This window comes from Canis lupus, chromosome 12 (genome assembly GCF_048164855.1).
Source record: "Canis lupus baileyi chromosome 12, mCanLup2.hap1, whole genome shotgun sequence".
NCBI lineage: Eukaryota > Metazoa > Chordata > Mammalia > Carnivora > Canidae > Canis > Canis lupus.
The window spans coordinates 38,481,487-38,500,099 of record NC_132849.1 but is presented as its reverse complement, the minus strand read 5'-3'; the positions used below and the strand labels follow the sequence as shown (position 1 = coordinate 38,500,099).

Genomic DNA, 18,613 nt, shown 5'->3' with positions numbered 1-18,613 from the left:
AAGTAATCATTGTATTCATCTTATTTTTCTACTGGAAAGTTTCTTGACATTAAAAAATTTAGGAGGAGGGCAGCCTGGGTGGCTCAGCGGTTTGGTGTCGCCTTCAGCCCAGGGCGTGATCCTGGAGACCGGGGATCAAGTCCCACGTCAGGCTCCCTGCATGGAGCCTGCTTCTCCCTCTGCCTCTGCCCCTTTCTCTTTGTCTCTCATGAATGAATAAACAAAATCTTTAAAAAAAAAATCTTAGGAAGAGCAGGGACTCCTGGCTGGCTCATTTGAAAGAGCATGTAACTATTGATCCTTGGGGTTTTGAGTTTGAGCCCCATGTTGGGTGTAGGGATTGCTTAAATAAATAGAACTTTTTTTAAAAATTGAGGAAGAGGAAAACTCAGTTCTATTGACTCCTCCAAACTAAATTCTGTCAAGGGCTTCTCAACTTACCATTTTTTTAAATCATTTGTTATCTTCCCATGTATTTGGATACAGTAACTGCATTTTCTTAACTGTATCTCAAAAAGCCTGTGTTTTGGGACTATGTGATCCAGAGACAGAGAGGCAGAACCTGACAGATGGGAGTGTGTGGTGTGGCAGTAAGCAAGGAAAAGGGCACCAAAAACCCAAAGGAAATTAGTCACTGTGAGGATAAAGAAGTGTATCTAAAGGTCTGTTTGCAACTTTGTAATTGAGACATCACTTTTATGAGAACATTTTTTTTTTTTTAATTTGGAAACAAAGGCATAGGACCACTATCATCAAGTTTATAGAGAACACAATGAATTTACAAATCAGCCACTGGCTGATCAGTGGGAGCATTGATATTTAAGACCTTGAGTGGCTATAACTTGGTGACAGGAAATCTTGTGAATCAGTCAGACTGACTGGCTACGCTGCTGAACTCATGAGATTCTCTGTCTCTCTCCTCCTCTTCCTCCTCCCCTCCTCTCCTTCCTTCCTGGGAATGCTGTTGAGATTTGCCCAAGGTTATCTATAGGGTTGAGTGAGCCACTGCCAGGAGGCCAAGGCTTTTTGCAGCCCCCACCTCTGCAGATAGAACTGTGAGCATTGACAGCAATCCAGAAAGGTGACAATACTTTTCACGTGTTTCCCCTGTAGGAGAATATACCCTCCTTGGACATAAAGGGTTGGAAGCAAGCAGAAAACACGGACCGTGGCAATTATAGCAGCTATATCTGTTTGAAAACATTTCCTAAGGAAAAGTAAATGTTTTCTCACAAAGCCTAGCATTTGTCTATGAAGACCTTTTCATCAAAACATTTTATTTATATGTAAAATGTTTTAGAGGTTCATTCTGTGTAAACATGATCATCTCATGCTAACCGAGGTGTGCTGAGCACCTCTGTCTATCCATTAATATCTGGTGTTTGTCAGTCTGTGTTTTGTGTCTGATGTTACATGTCTTTTTTACAGATATTGATGAATGTGTAAACAACACTATTTGTGACAGTCACGGGTTTTGTGACAATACGGCTGGCTCCTTCCGCTGCCTCTGTTATCAGGGCTTTCAGGCCCCACAGGATGGGCAAGGGTGTGTGGGTGAGTGTTTAGATTTCTTTCCACAACATGTTTCACGTTCCCCCTACTGAAATGCCATCAAAATCATCAACAGCAGGAGAGATTGTAAGCAAGGTAATTCGGATAGACTTTTATCCTTATTTGATTTTGTCACACAATTTGGGGGTGTACAGAAAGATGGCTTCTGAAATTGTAAGGGCCCTAAGAAACAGAGGAGAACTTTGAATTTCATGTATATTAAGAAAGAACATCTGTTTAAACTCTAGCTGTGCGTATGGAGCCCTTGCGCAGAGTCCCTCCTGCCCAGGAAACAGTCTGGTGGGTGGCATGGCTTGTCTGTCTTCAGGATGTACCTCCCTAGGCAGTGCACTTACGGAAGAGTGTTGGCAAGAGTTTCATTTTCCAGGAATGACACCTGTAAAATGATGCTTTGAATTGTGCAACTGTATTTCTTCAGTCTGTCTGGGCTTGACGGAGCTGGAAGACATCCTGAATATCATTAGATGTCCTAGAACAGGGGTCCAGGAAATGCTCCCATAGTCCATATATCTGATATTTCATTTTCTGATCAGCTGTGATTTCTTTAAATCAAATTCATTATGGAACATTTGCAATTAGAGCCATGAAATGAGAAAGAAGAAAGGTTATTAAATTAAGAACATCCCAGGTAACAAGGCTTTTTCTTTACTCTGACTCTGTTCATTTTGTAGCAGACAACGCCTCAGGAGGCGGCTGTGTAACTTCTGAGTTTGAACATATGCAATTCAAAGCATTAATTCATATCCAGATTAGACAAGGAAAGCAAAATTGATTTGGAAGTTTAATGATGAACCCACCCCCTTGAACAGTCACCACTTTTAAACTAACACTGTCATAAGTGCTGGTTCCAAATCCCGCTTTAGTCTCCTTTGCACTAAAAGGCAATAAAAATTGTCTAAATATTTGGACTAAACAGCTTACGTGACTGGCTCCCACTTCTCAGCCTCCACACCTCCTTCTTCACCTTCTGCACCCCAGTGACATACAACTGCATGTGGTTTCTCACAGAGCTGTGCAGTGATTTGGCTGTTGTGTGCCCCTCCTGCTGGGGATATCTTCCCAGCTTTCCCTTGCCTGAGTGGCACTGACTCCTCAGGATACTGTCTCTGTCTTCCCAGATGCTGTCCCTGCTCCATTTTTCTCTCTCCAGCTCAGTGCTGACCCCTCTCCTGCTTCCATAGTACCTTCAGCGGATTCAGTTACAGTACTTACACGCTTTGGGGGGTGTCATTTGGGCATACTGCCTGCAGCTGCCTTCTCCGAGGCCTCCAGATCCTGTGGTTGAGAACATCGTCTCTCCCTGCCCTAGTTGGGACTAATGGTTGGCCTATTTGTAGATGCACAGTAAATTTTAACTGTTACCTGTTGAGATATCAGATGTTAAGCCACTGATTCCACATCAACTCCTGAGTCCCAATTGGTGATGTTTACTTCTAACCAGGCAGATGAGCACGCTGAACCCATCTTGACATTCTCTTTTAGCCCACAAAACACCACCCTTAGGGGAAGGATATTTGTTATCATTTTGCCAAACTCAACAGGTGTCATTTTATCTGTTCATTGACTCTTTCAAAGATATTAACTGAGCATCTACTATGGGCACTTCATGCGAGGTGTTTTATAGAATTTAAGGGTTGAGACAGCCCTGAGACCAAACTAAGACCATGCTGTCTCCTCTGCTTGGACCCTGCCAGTGCCTCCCCACCCCTCACCCCTTGCCTATTCTCTGGCAACTCTGTTTCATATTACTACTCATCCTTCAGATGCAACTTCTTGGCTCCAGTATCATTTCTGTGACCCACCCCTCCACTTAAGGTCCACTGCTCCATGCTTTCCTTGCACTTTTCATTCTTAGCACTTAGCATGGCCTGTGAGATCATCTGGCTGATTTCCCTGGCTTGACCATAAGCTCTGTGAAGGCAGGAGTTGGGCCTGCCTGCGTCATTGTTCTGCCAGTGCCTGGCCCACAGGAGTAAACTAGAAAGTATTTTTTGATTGAGTGAATTCATTCTCATGGGAGAGATACCAATAGTCATGTAAATAATGCAAGTTAGAAAGTAGAAAGTTCCATTTGACATTTACCAAATTGATAAATGTGAACTGGCAAATTTCTAAAGTCAATTTTTCTGGTCTAAATTATGACTGTCTGAGTTGATTAAATATGCCAACTCTTTGCTTTCCTTCATGTTATAATACCTTTTCATAAGCAAAACTCAGCTCATTAGGTTTATATCTGTTTATATACAAAGTGAAACGGAAAACTGAAGTAATTATCCAAATAAGTCAAGATACATAAACTTTTTGTCCAATTAACTGGGTATAGCAGGTGAAAATAAGATTTTTTTTTCCCCTGAATGATTTGGATAATTGCTCAAATATTTAACTTTGTATAAACTGTCTCAGAGTGTGCTCATGAGAGTTGATGTTTGTACACGTTTAATGCATAAAATACATGAGCATTTCAGATGTCAAGTCAGGTGCTTTGTTGGACTGGGCATTCGTTAATGAAATTTCTGTGGATGAGACAAGGTAAAAGGTAGTATTGGGCAAGTCCGAACATTAGGATTAACCTTTTTTAGGGCTATGTGCTTGCATAATATCAAATAAAATTTACTCATTAGTAGCTTCCTGGACTGTGTTTTAATTAAGTCTAAAGTACAGATGAAAAACACTTAGCAAAATAGAAATGACACTCTGGAACATCCACAGAATTTTTCAAGGAACAGCCAGTCATATCACTATATGTTACTGGAATATTTTTTTTTTCTTGTGAATGATTAGTGTAACCTGGTGAGTATTTACAAGGGTCTTTCCTTTATCTCCCAAAGGGATACACACCCTGATTTCTGGTTGTTGAAGTATGGGCATTTTGGCTACTAGAGAACTGTATTTTCAGATACGTGAACAGGTTGAAAACAACTTTTTAAATGAATGTTAAGAAATGTTATTGTTTCTGAAGTGTCAGTTTTACTAATTTTCCTTGAATTCAAAAGTGAGAGTGCATTGTCATGTTATTTAAGACCTCATTATGTTAAAAAGTCAAGGAAGAGAAAATTAAATGGTCAGAGTATACATATGATCCTTGCAGTACAGTTCCAGGGCCCTCCTTAAAGTGGAATTGGAATTTGGAAACTCTGCTTGGTGTTTTCATGGTCCTTTTACACAAACCAAATTATGCAGCCCAGCCTTTAAGCTTAGGCTTCTACTATTCCCCCAGAATAGTAGAAGGGTTTGATTGCTCACTAGGGAGCATTTGTGACCAGCAGGCACCATGAGCCCTGGTACACCTGGTAAAATAGAGAGCTGTCAGGAATGAGGCACACATCTGACTTGATCTGTGCTCCCTTTTCCAGATGTGAACGAATGTGAGCTGCTCAGTGGGGTGTGTGGTGAAGCCTTCTGTGAAAATGTGGAAGGGTCCTTCCTATGTGTGTGTGCTGATGAAAACCAGGAGTACAGCCCCATGACTGGGCAGTGCCGCTCCCGGGCCTCGGGAGGTAAGTCACAGTGGCTCCTCTTGGAGACTTGTACCTACACAGGTTTGGGCCAAACAGTCTGGGAGTGAGGTAAGGAATAACCAAATGTTCTGGCACACTGCTGTCTCTGGAAGCATCCCTGCTCTTTCTGAGCCTGCCTTATCAGTGAATTAGGATGTGGTCAGTGATGACTATTTGAGCTAGATGGCCTCTGTCGTGCTTTCCGACCCCGAGACGCCATGTGTAGGGCAAAGAATCCAAAATGATGAGAACATTCACTGGGAATCGCTCACAACTCAGCCATCAGCTCAGGGTTTAATATGGCATCATCTCATTAGGTTGCATAATCTTTCTTTCTTGGCCCTAGGAGAAACGTATCTTGACACTTCTCTAAATTAAAAGCAACATATAGGCCTCTCAGGATCTACAAAGACTTCCACTTGGAATTGTTATGGTGGTTTTTTTGTTGTTGGTTTTTTTGGGGTTATTATTTTTTTTTTCCAGAAATTGGCCCAGAGAGTGGCTGTGTTTGCATTCGTTTAAAATTTGATTTAGTCTGTGTCGTCATGGCACGAATTGAAATGGAGAGCTGATGGTTTTCCAGATAAATTAATCAACTTCCAGATCGGTCTTTTAGTTTGTGCCATGTAGCTATAGTTTGGTTGTATTTTAAGGAAAGCAAAAGACCAAAATGGTCATTTGAGAGCCAAATAAAATGAAACATTGGCCATTTGACTTTCTTACTCAATCTCAGTTGATTTTATCCATGCTTCTATGAGAGCTCTCCCTACTTCTCAACAGGGTACACTTGTTCTGTGTGAAATAACGGTCTTTGGAAGTGATAGGGAATAAAAATTAAAAATATTTTCACCAACACATATCCTTCTTAATTATTAAATATAGAAAGGAGGGGTGCAGAATTACACAAAAACACAGTAATTCCAAAATATGTGAAGGGGATGAGATGAAGTATTGTCAGAGGGAGGGGTTGCTCTTCATTCTTGTGACTACCACTGTGACACATGAGCCATAGAGAAAAGACTTCTCATCTTAATGGTTCCTGTAACAGCAAAGACATACACAAAATTAAAAAACCTGGCTGGCCCATACTAGGATTGGTTAGGTAACTATCTCTTTCTTCTTTGTCTTTGTTTCTATAGAGTAGCACCTCGCCCACAGTATTATTTTTACTGAAATAATTCACATATCGTTCTATTGTATTAAATGAGTCATGCAAAGGTTAGGTAGTCAAGATAAGTGGTACAATGTGAAGTGACAAAACATGGTCTTCCAGTGATTACAGATGCCAGTGGTGGGGAAGGAAGACGAGAACACATTTAAAAAGATAATTCTTAGAATTAATGGAAATTTTAGCTTTTTCCTTTATTTTCCAAACTTCTTGTAATATTTAAATTGAAATGGCCATGGTGGTCTGCTATTTTCCAGCTGTGCAAGCTTGGGCATATCATTTACCTTTTATGAGTTTTGGTTTTCTCACTTATAAAATAGAAAGGTTATATTTACCTCATTTTATGAAGTTTTTTTTAAATCCTATATGTAAAAGCCATTTGTTAATGGCAAAGTAAGCTATAATCCAAACACTTAAGTGATACCTATTTCTCATCTTTTTAGGATTTGTTCTGAAATGGTGGACCTTTTAATTATTTTTTTCTTGATTTTTTTGCTAGAATGTTTTAGCAACATCAAAAAATAGTTCATTCACTTCACATAGATTCGAATGAGGTACATGTCTGAGATCCTAAAGCTTGCTCATTTCTTTTTTTAGAGATTAATGGCCCCATAATAGGACTGTAATACCATCTGAACCATTTTGGGGGAACTGGAGTAGTTCATTATAAACTGCCTCTTAAAACTTAACAGTGATTCCTTTTTTGTAAGTGTTGTTCCTCATCTCCTATTTTAAAGTTTTTCTGTACAGGGTCTGGGAATTGAGTCCTGCATCAGGCTCCCTGCGAGGAGCCTGCTTCTCCCTCTGCCTGTGTCTCTGCCTCTCTCTGTGTCTCTCATGAATAAATAAATAGAATATTTTAAAAAAATAAAGTTTTTCTATAACAAAGTTCCAAACACTTGCTTTACTTTTTTCCTCCCTTAGTGTCCTTGGCTCTCCCAGTGACTGACTTTCTGAAAAGTTCTGGAATGCGTCCTAGTCAGAGTTCACTAAGTACTATCCTGCCTTTATAAAAGAACTTCATTTTGAATACTCGTCTTCATAAATCTTGTCTGCCAGTGGATGCATAGTTTCTTTTCCTCTTAACTTTGTATCTAATCTTTCCATGATGGTTTCATACATATTTTCCTCATAGTTCTCTGGCTTCTGCTAAATATTGTACATACCCTGTTGTTTTTATTGGTCCATGTTAGTATAACCTGACTAATTTATATAGTTCCTGGCAACTCTGACAACCATACCTCAATTTGCATAGTTCTTGGCAAACTTTAACTGATTATATGCAGTCTTAAGATTGTCTATGATGACATCTTCATCTGAGCAATTCTCTGTCAGGACCCTGAGAGACAGGCCGACTATAAACTGCAGGAGGAGATTTCTCTCCCTGACTTCATCAGGGCCAGGAATTGATCTGCTGTTTAAAAAGAGAATTGAAGCTGGAAATCCTAAAGAAGATGATATAGTTTTTAAATATTTAAACTTTAACTTAAAGCACATAAAGGTACATTCATTCACCAAACTTTGAAGGAGGGCCAAGGTCTTTCTTCAAGTAGAAGTCTACTCTTAGAGTCCTGCATGGCTTGTCTTGCATATACTGTATTATGCATGATCTGTGCCACCCACTTTTTTTTTAAAAAAAGGTATTATATATTTATTTATTCATGAGAGACGCACAGGGAGAGAGGCAGAGAAACAGGTAGAGGGAGAAACAGGCTCCTCAGGCCTGATGCGGGACTTGATCCCAGGACCCCAGGATCATGCCCTGAGCCAAAGGCAGATGCTCAACCACTGAGCCACCCAGGCATCCCTATGCCACCACTTTTTTTAAAAAAAAATTTTAGTTAAGTTCAATTAGCCAACATAATTAGTTTCATATGTAGTGTTCAATAATTTGTCAGTTGTGTATAACACCCAGTGCTCATCATACACCACCTACTTTAAACTGAGTAAGATTTTAAAGGCCTTTGTAAAGTTAATGAGTGTAAAATCCCTCTAGGTTTTTATAGTTGTCTTATCCACACTTAATTTGATGGCGTTGTTTTAACTGAATCAACTTCAGTCTTTCCAAACCTTGAACTTGTTCTATAAACAGCTCCTTTTAACTCATACTTTACTGATTTCCATACTGTTTAGTTATATAATTACAGTAATTAATAAACTGGCCAAAATGTTTGGGAATAAACACAACTGAGTCCTGGTCAGCCTACTGCTCATCATGAAAGAGCAGAAGGTGTGCTCCTATCTGGGAGAAGCCTGCTGGCTGTGAGCACCTGCTGTGGACATTGGCCAGGGTGCTTCTCAGAGGGCAAGAGAACACTGGTTCATACAACAGGTTGCTTAATGGAGGCCACTTAAAAGCATTTGTATCCTACTTCAGTCAAAGGATCTGCAGTTACATAGGACCAAACTTGGCTTACCAAGTGAAAGTTTTTAACAAGGATTCAGATTAATACCACTTATATATATGATAGACCAACAGCTCAGATCTCATCCTCCCTGAAAAGTAATTCAGAAAGGAAAGATGAATTTGCAAAGAGGCTATAACATTTTTACTCAACTGTAAAATTTCCCCAGGACAAAGGGTATTCCAACAGTGAGCAATAGCAGAATAATCTCCAGTGGTATCGTTCTGAGGACAGAACTGAAGCTAAGGGGCAGATGTCAGGAAAGCAGATTTCAGATCACTCTGCAGATTTTCCCGATAACTAGAGAGATAGCAGGTAACTCATGAAATGTGGGTGTTTCTCTAGAGGTATCCTGGAACAGCTGGGATACCTGCTGGCAGAAAGGCACCCACTTCCAGCAGGACATTGTGCCAGGTCACCTTTAAGGTACTTTCGGATTTTAATGTCCTAAGATTTTTGTTTCTAGACTACTTCTTGGCTCCCACTTGATTTTTTTTTTTAGGTCTGGCGTAATGGTTTTCACTGCCTGGGCCTTTGGCCACTAATTTACATTGCTGTACATCGCCTAAAAGCACCTGCAACAGAAATAACTAGAAAATATCCACGCCACTCATCACATGTAAGAGGGTATGGATATAAAATATAGCCTGATGCTTTTATTTCCTCAGTGCCTGTGATAATTGCTCAATAAAAACTTTATGTCCTTGGGCACTCTAAAGGAAGCAGTAAATAAGTAGTCTTGGCAACTTCAGCCTTCAAGCCTTACCCACAAAATGCTGCTCTTGCTTGATTGATGCACAGAGGAGACTCTGGGGTAGAAACTGAGTTTTATTTTTAAAACAGAAGGCATAAGGAAAAGAACACAAAAAGGTATGTTATCATCGAGGCAGGTGTTCCTCACTTTAAGAAAAGCAAATAAATAAGATCAGAAATTATGAAACAAATTGGAGTGATAATTTGCATTAGAAAATAATTTTCCTTTACACAATGTATTTCAGGGTTGCCTTAAATACCCATTTTTCTTTAACGGATTTGAGAGCTTGTTCTTACATCATGAGCTGGGGCATAGGCTTCTACAACTAGGAAGCTCCTTCGTGGTTTCCCAGCCCAGCTCCTGTACTTGAGTGTAAGGAAGCCAAGACCCAGAGAGAAGTTCTAAATGTTCTTCTTTGGGTCCGATGGCTCATGCTGTGCAGGAAACCCAACTCCGAGATCTTTTCCAATTCACCATTCCACTTCTCAGGGCTGAGGACCCCATGATAGCAAACTCTTCTAAAAGTTGGCTTCCTTTTCACTTTATTTCTTTGTTTTGTTTTCATTATTAAGATAATGCACATTCTTCTCAGAAAATTGGTAAATACAAAAATAGATCAAAAATGAAAATCCCCTGCAGTGGCACCATATGGCGATAATCTCCAGATTCTTGGGAGAGGACATCCATGCTCCACCTGCCTCTGCAGGACTGTCTCCCATTTGGTCCAGGGCCCTCAGTCTCATTAGTCTGTAAAGCACCTTCCCCTTGGGTCAGAGGTCAGCTCTCCTCTTCTTCCCCCTTCTTTTCCTTTTGATTGATTTCAGGACAGTCCTCTCCCCTGCATCCTCCTTCCTTTTGCTCTGGTCTTTTTCTTTCTCATTCCCAGACTCTTTTTCTGTTGCCCATTCCTGAAATAATAATGACCCAGGAAGTTGCATGTTCAGGCTTCTTTTTACTCTCCCTTCTTCTCTGGGGATATTTAATCCTCTTCTCTGAGTCAACTGTTACTTACATGCTATGCCCTGCCAAGTAAATATCTTTTTGTCCCTCCACCTCCATCCTTAGGGCCGCACTCCTGTTTCCAGCTGCTTCTTAGGCCTTTCTCTCAGGTTGTCTTGTAAGTCTGCCCGAAATTATCCAAAACCAAATTCATTACCATTCCTTTTCCAACCTGTGTTCACTCATTAATTGCCAAACATCAGCACTGGAAATCCTGACATCATATCTTATTTCACTCACCATTCATCCAAGCCATCGTAATGTCCTGCCAATTCTCCCTCCACAGTGTCCTTCGGAGCTGTCCTTGCTCCTCTGTTACCTCTACTCTGGGCCAGTCCTTCAGCATCTCTTACCTGGACCATGGCAGTACCCTCCTGACTTCTCTCCAACCTCTCCCATCAATTTCCTGCTCCTTGCAGTTGCCACAGTTGATGTTTGCAAAACATGAGCCTGACTTTATTTTTTTTCCTTCCAAGTTTTTATTTAAATTCCAGTTAGTTAATATATGATGCAGCGCTAGTTTCAGGTATAGAATTTAGTGATTCATCACTCACATACAACCCCCGGTGCTTATCACAGCAAGCTTCAACTCCTTACTACTGCCTAAGCATGAAGTCCAAATCCATTAGCAGGGCAGCAGGACCCCGATAGTCTGTCTTAGTCCTCTTTGCATCCCCTGTAACCTTGCTCACTGCTTAGCACACCCAGTGCCTGCCTGACCTGTGGCAGACGCTAACTCTTGAATCAAATTGCCTCTTGGCATTCAAGAGCATATCCCCTCAGTATCTCACTGTCTCATTCCCAGCTAGTACTGTAGAATCAAAATAATTATCCATTTGGTCAGACAACAGTGGAGGCCACACTTGAATGAGGAATTATCTATTTATACCTCTCTGTAGGGGGCGATGGTTCCCCCTTAAATAACAAGTAGAACAGAAGAAAAAGAGTCTCCCTGCTGTGCAAATCAATCTCATGGTTCTGACAGAGGAACTCAGACAGCATTCCTGTTCTCTTTCTAGAGAGGTCCGCTATAGGTTTTACGTATGTACATATTTTTTTAAAGGCAGGAAACCACAAATATTATCATTCAACTGTTATATTTGGCAGAGTAGGGGTTTTTTTTAATGTGTTTAGTTAACCTGTAGAATAAATTAACATTGAAAGAATTTTTTGAAAATAATTTCTGATTAGAAAAAAAGACCTTCAGTAGGAAAAAAAAATTAAAGACAGAGCACAATATGTAAAATGCAAACATTGTAAAATGCCATGAAACTCCTATGGTCTTATTGTGTATTGGTGATGGATCTCTACCATAAATGTAGGTAAGTCTAAGGAAAATATGCTCATTTGTTTGTGGGGGGGAAAGGTTGGGTCAAGTTTCTTCCCACATTCAGAGAGGATTGAATAATTTACCAAACCATGCTTTTATTTTTATGAAATTTCTTTACTTGCTCTCTCTCTAGTCTCCAAAATAATATCTGAGTGTTTAGTAGAGAGACTGGTCTGTGTTTGAATGAACTGATAGCAGTTGGTCCAAGTGACAGACTCAGACTGTGAATGAGCCATTTCACGTTCTTGACACTACAGGGGACACCCACGGTGTTGCACTAGAGATCATGATGTGGGATCCTAGCATTTGCTATGAATATGGTCTGAAGAGGAAGGGTTTGTGCATGTCCTTTGAAATATTTCCAGGTAGTTACCCTGTCATGTCAGATGTGGCTTCACTGTCCCGATCATGTTCACAAGTCCTCCCGATGCACCCGTGCCCATGTGGGGACCGGGCTTTTGCTGCTGAGCCGTCTGTTCTGTTCTCCACCTACTACCTACTCACCTGCTTCAGTGAGTCACACCCGTTATTCTTTCCCTTGGGACTTCATCCTGCTTCTGGGAGTCTTCTTGCCCTGATTTTTCCGGTTTCGAGTCCTGGCCCCGTGAATCATACACTTTCCCTCCACCCTGCCCACCCCAGCCTGTTCCTGTCTCAGGCTCGCTTCTCTCATTCTCTTCTAGTCCTTCACCAGAGAAAGAAACAAAGACAAAGAACCTTCACTCGCCCTGGCCAGTATTTGTTGCCTGCCTGCTAACCTGAGGCCCCGAGGTGACCCTCTTCCAGCGGACAGTTGTGTTGTCCTCTACCCAACACCTAAGTCAGGAACATAGCTTTCCCATGTTCCCATGACAGTGCATCCCTGCCCTGTCCTCAGACTCTCAAAGTCACCTTCCCTGACTCCTTCTGTAGGCCCCGTAGCCCCTCACCCTTCAGTACTGTTGTGCCTTTTACCTCCTCACCCCTGTCTCTCCTTATTTCCTGTCCTATTTTTCAGAAATTATTTTTAAAGAAGTTGGCTCAAATGTCACCTCCTCCAGGAAGTCTTCTGTGGCAGCCTTGCCTGCCCTGGCCCTATGCAGCTACCTTCCCAGCGCTGTCAAGTCCTGGCTCCCCATTTACCTGACTTCTTTCAGGACAGAAACTGTGTAGAGGAATCCTCTCGCACATATTTATTCTCTTGCGCTTGGCTTTCTCTTCTTCTTTTTCACTTCTTTCACATCTTCACCATCGAAGTTATTAGCACGTATTTCCAGTCTTCCTTTTCACTTGCGTCCCTTCCTTTCCAGCCCTTTCCTATTGTCAGTGCTTATTTTCTGAAACTCACCAATGGTTCTCTCCTGAACTCCACTTAAAACACACATACTTCTTAGGGGTGCTTGGGTGGCTCAGTGGTTGAGTGTCTGCCTTTGGCTCAGAGCATGATCCTGGGGTCCTGGGATCAAGTCCGGCATTGGGCTCCCCTGCAGGAAGCCTGCTTCTCCCTCTGCCTGTCTCTGCCTCTCTCTCTGTGTCTCTCATGAATAAATAAATAAAATTTTAAAAAAATCTTTAAACACACACACACACACACACACACAGTTCTTGTCCTGCCAGTCTTTGAGAAAACTAGGAAAAAAAGATAGGAATTTCCAAGTTTTCTTTTATTTCTCTTTGGAATATTACACTAGAAATTGTTTTCTTATAAAAATACAAGTTGGTATAAAACATTAATGCCTGTGGTGATTTTAAAATATATAAAAGGGACTAAAGCTTCGTGAATGATTGTGTTAAAAGTAATTTACTGGGGACGCCTGGGTGGCTCAGCAGTTGAGTGTCTGCCTTTGGCTCAGGGCATGATCCTGGGATCCTGGATCAATTCTTGCATTGGGCTCCTTGCAGGAAGTCTGCTTTTCCCTCTGCCTATGCCTCTCTCTCTCTCTCTCTCTCTCTCATGAATAAAGTCATTTAAAAATGTAATTGACTGAACATTACCATAGTTAGAGTTTTATACATTGATGTCTTTTTCTGGACATCAGGACTATGGCAGGTGTTTTATTTGGGGGCATTGTATACTCACGAGTATTTGTGATGTTACTCTTTTTGTCATTGTCATAATCTTGTCCATCCCAGAAGGGTATGAAGAGGATTAGCCCATAAAGACCTTCAGAATACACTGCAAATGGAAATTGAAAGCAAAGGCAAGGGCCCATTTAAAATGCTCATGTCCACTTTAATTAGAAAAATGTCCCAGATTTCCTCAGCCTAACAGCAAACCTAAGATAAGACCAAAGAAGGAAACAGTCCTATAAATAAACACCACATCCTCTTCTTTCTGACAAACCAAGAGAGAAGTTTCTAGAAAATGCTCTTCATAAGTAGCACATATGATTGAACCCACAACTTGCTATTGAGAGCAAGGAACCATGATGGCCACGTCTGTGACTTTAAATCTACACTCTACACCAGCAGGGATTATCTACTGTCCATTTGTCTCAAAGAGGAGAAAGAAATGAAAAAAAGGCAAAGCAAAGCAAATTTGTGCCAGTTCAAATGCTAAGAAGCTGAGCCCCAAAGAAGAGGTTTGGGAAAAGCAGTAGGCATGGCACATTGGATCCAACCTAAATGGTTTCTTCTAGAGGCTTATAACCTGCACCATCTGCTTCATGGAGTTACTCTGTGGATCACAAGAAAGGGCCTTTGTAAAAATTGCTTCAGAAACATGTATAAAAGATCCCAAAACTCATTTATCACCATCCACACCCTGGAATTAAGCTACACAAATTGCTGTTTGTACACAGATGTTATGCCAGCCTCTTAATAAAATTGACAAATAACATCTGAAAATACCAGAGGAGAGGTAGTTTCTTAGAAGTCTGTGGTTTAAAAAAAAAAAAAAAAAAAAAGTCTGTGACCTGAGGTATGTGATGTGGCTAATCTGACTCATAACATCTTTAAGAAAAATAAAACTCATTCTTTTTCATGCTTGGCACTTTTATGTCTATTGATTAGATCTCTTAAAGCTATTTTGTGATAGAACCATTCTTCCTGAGGCAGCAATGACTTAAACTCCTACAGAGATTCTCTAAAGAAATCACATTGCATTGTGTTTTCCCCCAGTGGAAAAATGCTCTAGGAAGTTAATTGTTTAAAGGTTAGAAAGATAGAGAAATTGCCTGTTTTTCACAGAACAACCTTTGTGGACCAGTTTTTTTTAAAAGAATTTGCATCTCTTTCCAAACACGAATGAGGGCCTGACTGACCCCCAATTTCAGCTGTGTAAACATTGAACTTTCAGTCTGCTTGGAGAAAAAAATAAAACTTGTAACAACCAATGTAAAACCTGAATAATACAATGATTTTATTGATTATCTCCCTTATGCAATAACTTGTGAGTTTCCTTCCAAAGAAAAAGGAAAACAAAGATAATTTTATTTCTCAGTTTCTGTGCTGTAAGTAAAACAGTGTAGAAAACAGACCATATATGTCTATATTTTTATATATATGTAAAGTTTCTGACTAGTGTAGAAGCTTGTGGTGTCTGATTACCTATGAGTATAGCAATCTTCATGGTGTCCTACTATATAGTATTCCATTTTATAACAAACACCATGACATACTTACAACTTTGAAGACAAGAAGACAGTTATTCAGTCCTCTTTTATCTTCATTGACAAATTGCTTGTGTTGCTGATTTGACTTGTATTTCTAAATGCGTTCGTTAATAGCTAGGTGCACTTTTAGATCAAGTGATTAAAATGAGCAGAATAATTAGTAATAGGCTGTCAATTTATTCACAAGTGTTGGGGGAAAATTTATAAAATGTTGTACAGGGCTCATGATGGATTTTAATAACTTAAAATGCCCTGACTTTTCCCAAAGAATTCTGTGGATAAGAGTTCATAGAATGAAGTGATGGTCTTCTCCATCCATGTGGACAAGACACATTTCTGTCTTCTGCACACTTGAAAGCTAAAAAGGACGAGGGCTTTGGCAGGTTCTATCTGATTTCACACACAAGGAAATGATTTAAAACCGCTTCATAAACTGCTGTAGAAATCAGCATTTCTGCTTTTTCCTGGACACTTATTCTAGGTTGGAATTTGTCATCAGCTATTAACACTGAGAGTCCAGACTGAATTATGTCAAAGGCAGAATGATCTAAGAAGTAACCAGAATCAAGGGTGAAAGGGATCTTTTACATTCTCATTGATGTTGTATTTTTTGAGAGATATGTATACACTAGTTTTGTTTGCCATTTTGCTTGTTTTCCCTGCCACAGGAAGAAAGAAAAGGTGGTAGCTTTTCTGATACAAGTCTATGAACTTATATTTTAAGAAGACTTTCTATATGGCATATTAATCTAGTTTTCACAGTCAACCTGACCCTGCCAAAATAAATACATAGGAAATTATTGTGAAAATAACTCATTAAACTTTCCTAATAATACAATCATCTACCAACTGCAAAACAAAGGTTGGTGTTGACATTAAAGTCTTATCCTCACTGGCAAATGTTTTCCCTTTATCCCTCTAGTTTCTTTGTGTCCAAGAATCAGGAAATAGCATTCTAATGAAAATATGTCATTCAAATTAATCTCAGTAATTGCAATGGCTGTAGTCAGCTTATTAATAAATTCTAACTGGATCAGAGGCAGTAATTTGAACTCTACGGCATATGGTAGGGAAGAGATTAGACTACAAGCCTAGTCTCAAAATATTGACCATTTTTTAAAAGTATAAACTTGTTCATAGACTACAGATCTGATGGGATTAAATTATTTATAGTATTATCAGAAAGCTAGGTGATTGTGTTCTCACTGTTTGTATACTATCATGTCCCTTTGTCTTTTATCATAGAGGGTTAAACTGAGTCTGTTGGAAAACATATTCCTCTAGAACACACATGAGCCAGGAGTAGAACCTAGCCTTGAAATTCTACCCCGAGTCTTAGCTGGCATTCATTATTTCATTCAAAGCCCTATTTTGCAGCAATTGAAGTAGACTTTCAGTAACAAAAGGTTTTTTTTATAGACGTTAGGTTATTGCAGTGTTTTTCTGGTTATCTTATGCTGCCTTGTACTATTCAGAAAAGATTGGGGCATGGTTGATTCCAATAACCACCTAAGAGTTAAATACTTTGTGCGGCCCCACATTTCTGGTCAAATGTTGGGGAAAATTTTCATTGATTTAAGTAGGTGTTATAGCTCATATAGGACGGCTCTACGTTTGGCAAGAAAGCAGATATGGAAACTCTTGTCACGGCCAAATGTACAAGAATAAAGTAATTGGTTAACGTAAAAGGAAATGATTTTGACAGATTTACACTCTTGGGGTGTGTTAGAAATCCATCAAAATTCAGGATTCCAGGGCATTTTTTTTTTATCTCACAGTGGAAGAATCCACCACCAAAAGGAAAAGACAGCTTTGTGGAAGTGAAATGTCACTGACACACCCACACACACACACACCCACACACACGTCTTTTTACCACTGTGTCTTCTGCTCTGGTGTGATACTGATCTCATTGGTCCTGGTGGTCCTCTTTTGACTTTCTCCACTCTATTTAGATTTAGATGAAGATCAACCCAAAGAAGAAAAGAAAGAATGCTACTATAATCTAAACGACGCCAGCCTCTGTGATAATGTGCTGGCCCCCAACGTCACCAAACAAGAATGCTGCTGTACATCTGGTGCCGGGTGGGGAGACAACTGTGAGATCTTCCCGTGCCCTGTCGTGGGGACTGGTAAGGACCAGTGGAGTGGTGTGTGCATACTTGGGTTTGGTCCTGTGGTGTCCAGGGCCTTGAAATGTCCTCATTTTGGTCGCTGCATTGAAGCCTTATAATGATAGCATTGCCTGGGACCTACCGTAGTGGAATCAAGATGAGAATACCTTACGGTATGTTTCACTGTAGGCTAGAAGCATCCCCTTCATCCCACCTCCAAATGTATTCTTAAAGTTAATTTCAGTCTATCTCAGAATAGCCTGTTACAGTGAGGTTCCATATGAATTTTGGCAGAAAGATGATTCAGTTTTATTCCATTTTTAAGTTGAAATCAGTCTCTTTTGCTAAAACTGACACCACATTATCCATTATGAGAACTTGCATATTTAGGCTAAGATCTTGCTTGAATGGAGTCTTACCAAACCTTTAAAATGCTAGAAAGCATAGTAATGGAGAAGTAAGTCATCATATCAGTTAAAACATGGGTAAATAAAAGGTGCATGAACTAGGAAAGTTTTTAAAAATTACAAGTAAACTTAGAAAGTCATTAGATTTATTTGTATCTAATCTGTAATTTTGGAGATTTACTGAATTTATTTGCCCAAATTAGATGACAAGATTTGCCTTAAAGTTACTGAGTCTGAGAAAGAAGAACTGAATTTAAAACACAGGTTAATAGAGGATGTTCTTTTTTTCCCTTTCTTCAACTTTTTTCTTTTCTTTCTTTCTTTTTTTTTTGGTTTCCCCTGAACTCAGCTGAATTCACCGAAATGTGTCCTAGAGGGAAAGGTTTTGTCCCCACTGGAGAATCTTCTTACGACACGAGTGGTGAGAACTATAAAGGTCAGAACCAAACAAATGAATTTGAGACGTGCGCATACCAGTGTTCCAGTTTAAGCATGGTTGGGGTTCAACAGAATTAGAGTTCTTCTAATCATGGAAACTGATTAGAAAGCCTTTAATTCTTCTATTGGAAGGCCCCTGTGGACTCTGGGCAGAGCTGTATCTTGGGACTTAGAACACTTAAGACTGCGTGGCCTTGGGATATCATGTTAACCTCCCAAGTTTCCAGCTCTTCATCTCTGAGATAGGAATAATGTCTCAGAGGTTATCATGAGAATTAAATAAGGTAACATACTAAAAATACTTAACATAAAATTCTGTCTTTATAAATTCTTTTA

General features: G+C 40.0%; 1 protein-coding gene across 15 annotated transcripts in view; it reads left to right on the top strand.

The window, feature by feature from the left end:
• LTBP1 (latent transforming growth factor beta binding protein 1) overlaps positions 1–18,613 on the top strand; it is a 392,301-nt gene that overhangs the window by 343,893 nt on the left and 29,795 nt on the right. For 10 of the 15 annotated variants that reach the window (XM_072770568.1, XM_072770565.1, XM_072770566.1 and 7 more), the window contains 4 exons: positions 1,429–1,554; positions 4,926–5,069; positions 17,274–17,450; positions 18,189–18,275. In XM_072770568.1, coding sequence (XP_072626669.1) covers positions 1,429–1,554; positions 4,926–5,069; positions 17,274–17,450; positions 18,189–18,275 — 534 coding nt within the window. The remainder of the gene's footprint in view (positions 1–1,428; positions 1,555–4,925; positions 5,070–17,273; positions 17,451–18,188; positions 18,276–18,613) is intronic. The other 5 variants (XM_072770561.1, XM_072770573.1, XM_072770571.1 and 2 more) reach the window with 2 other exon arrangements.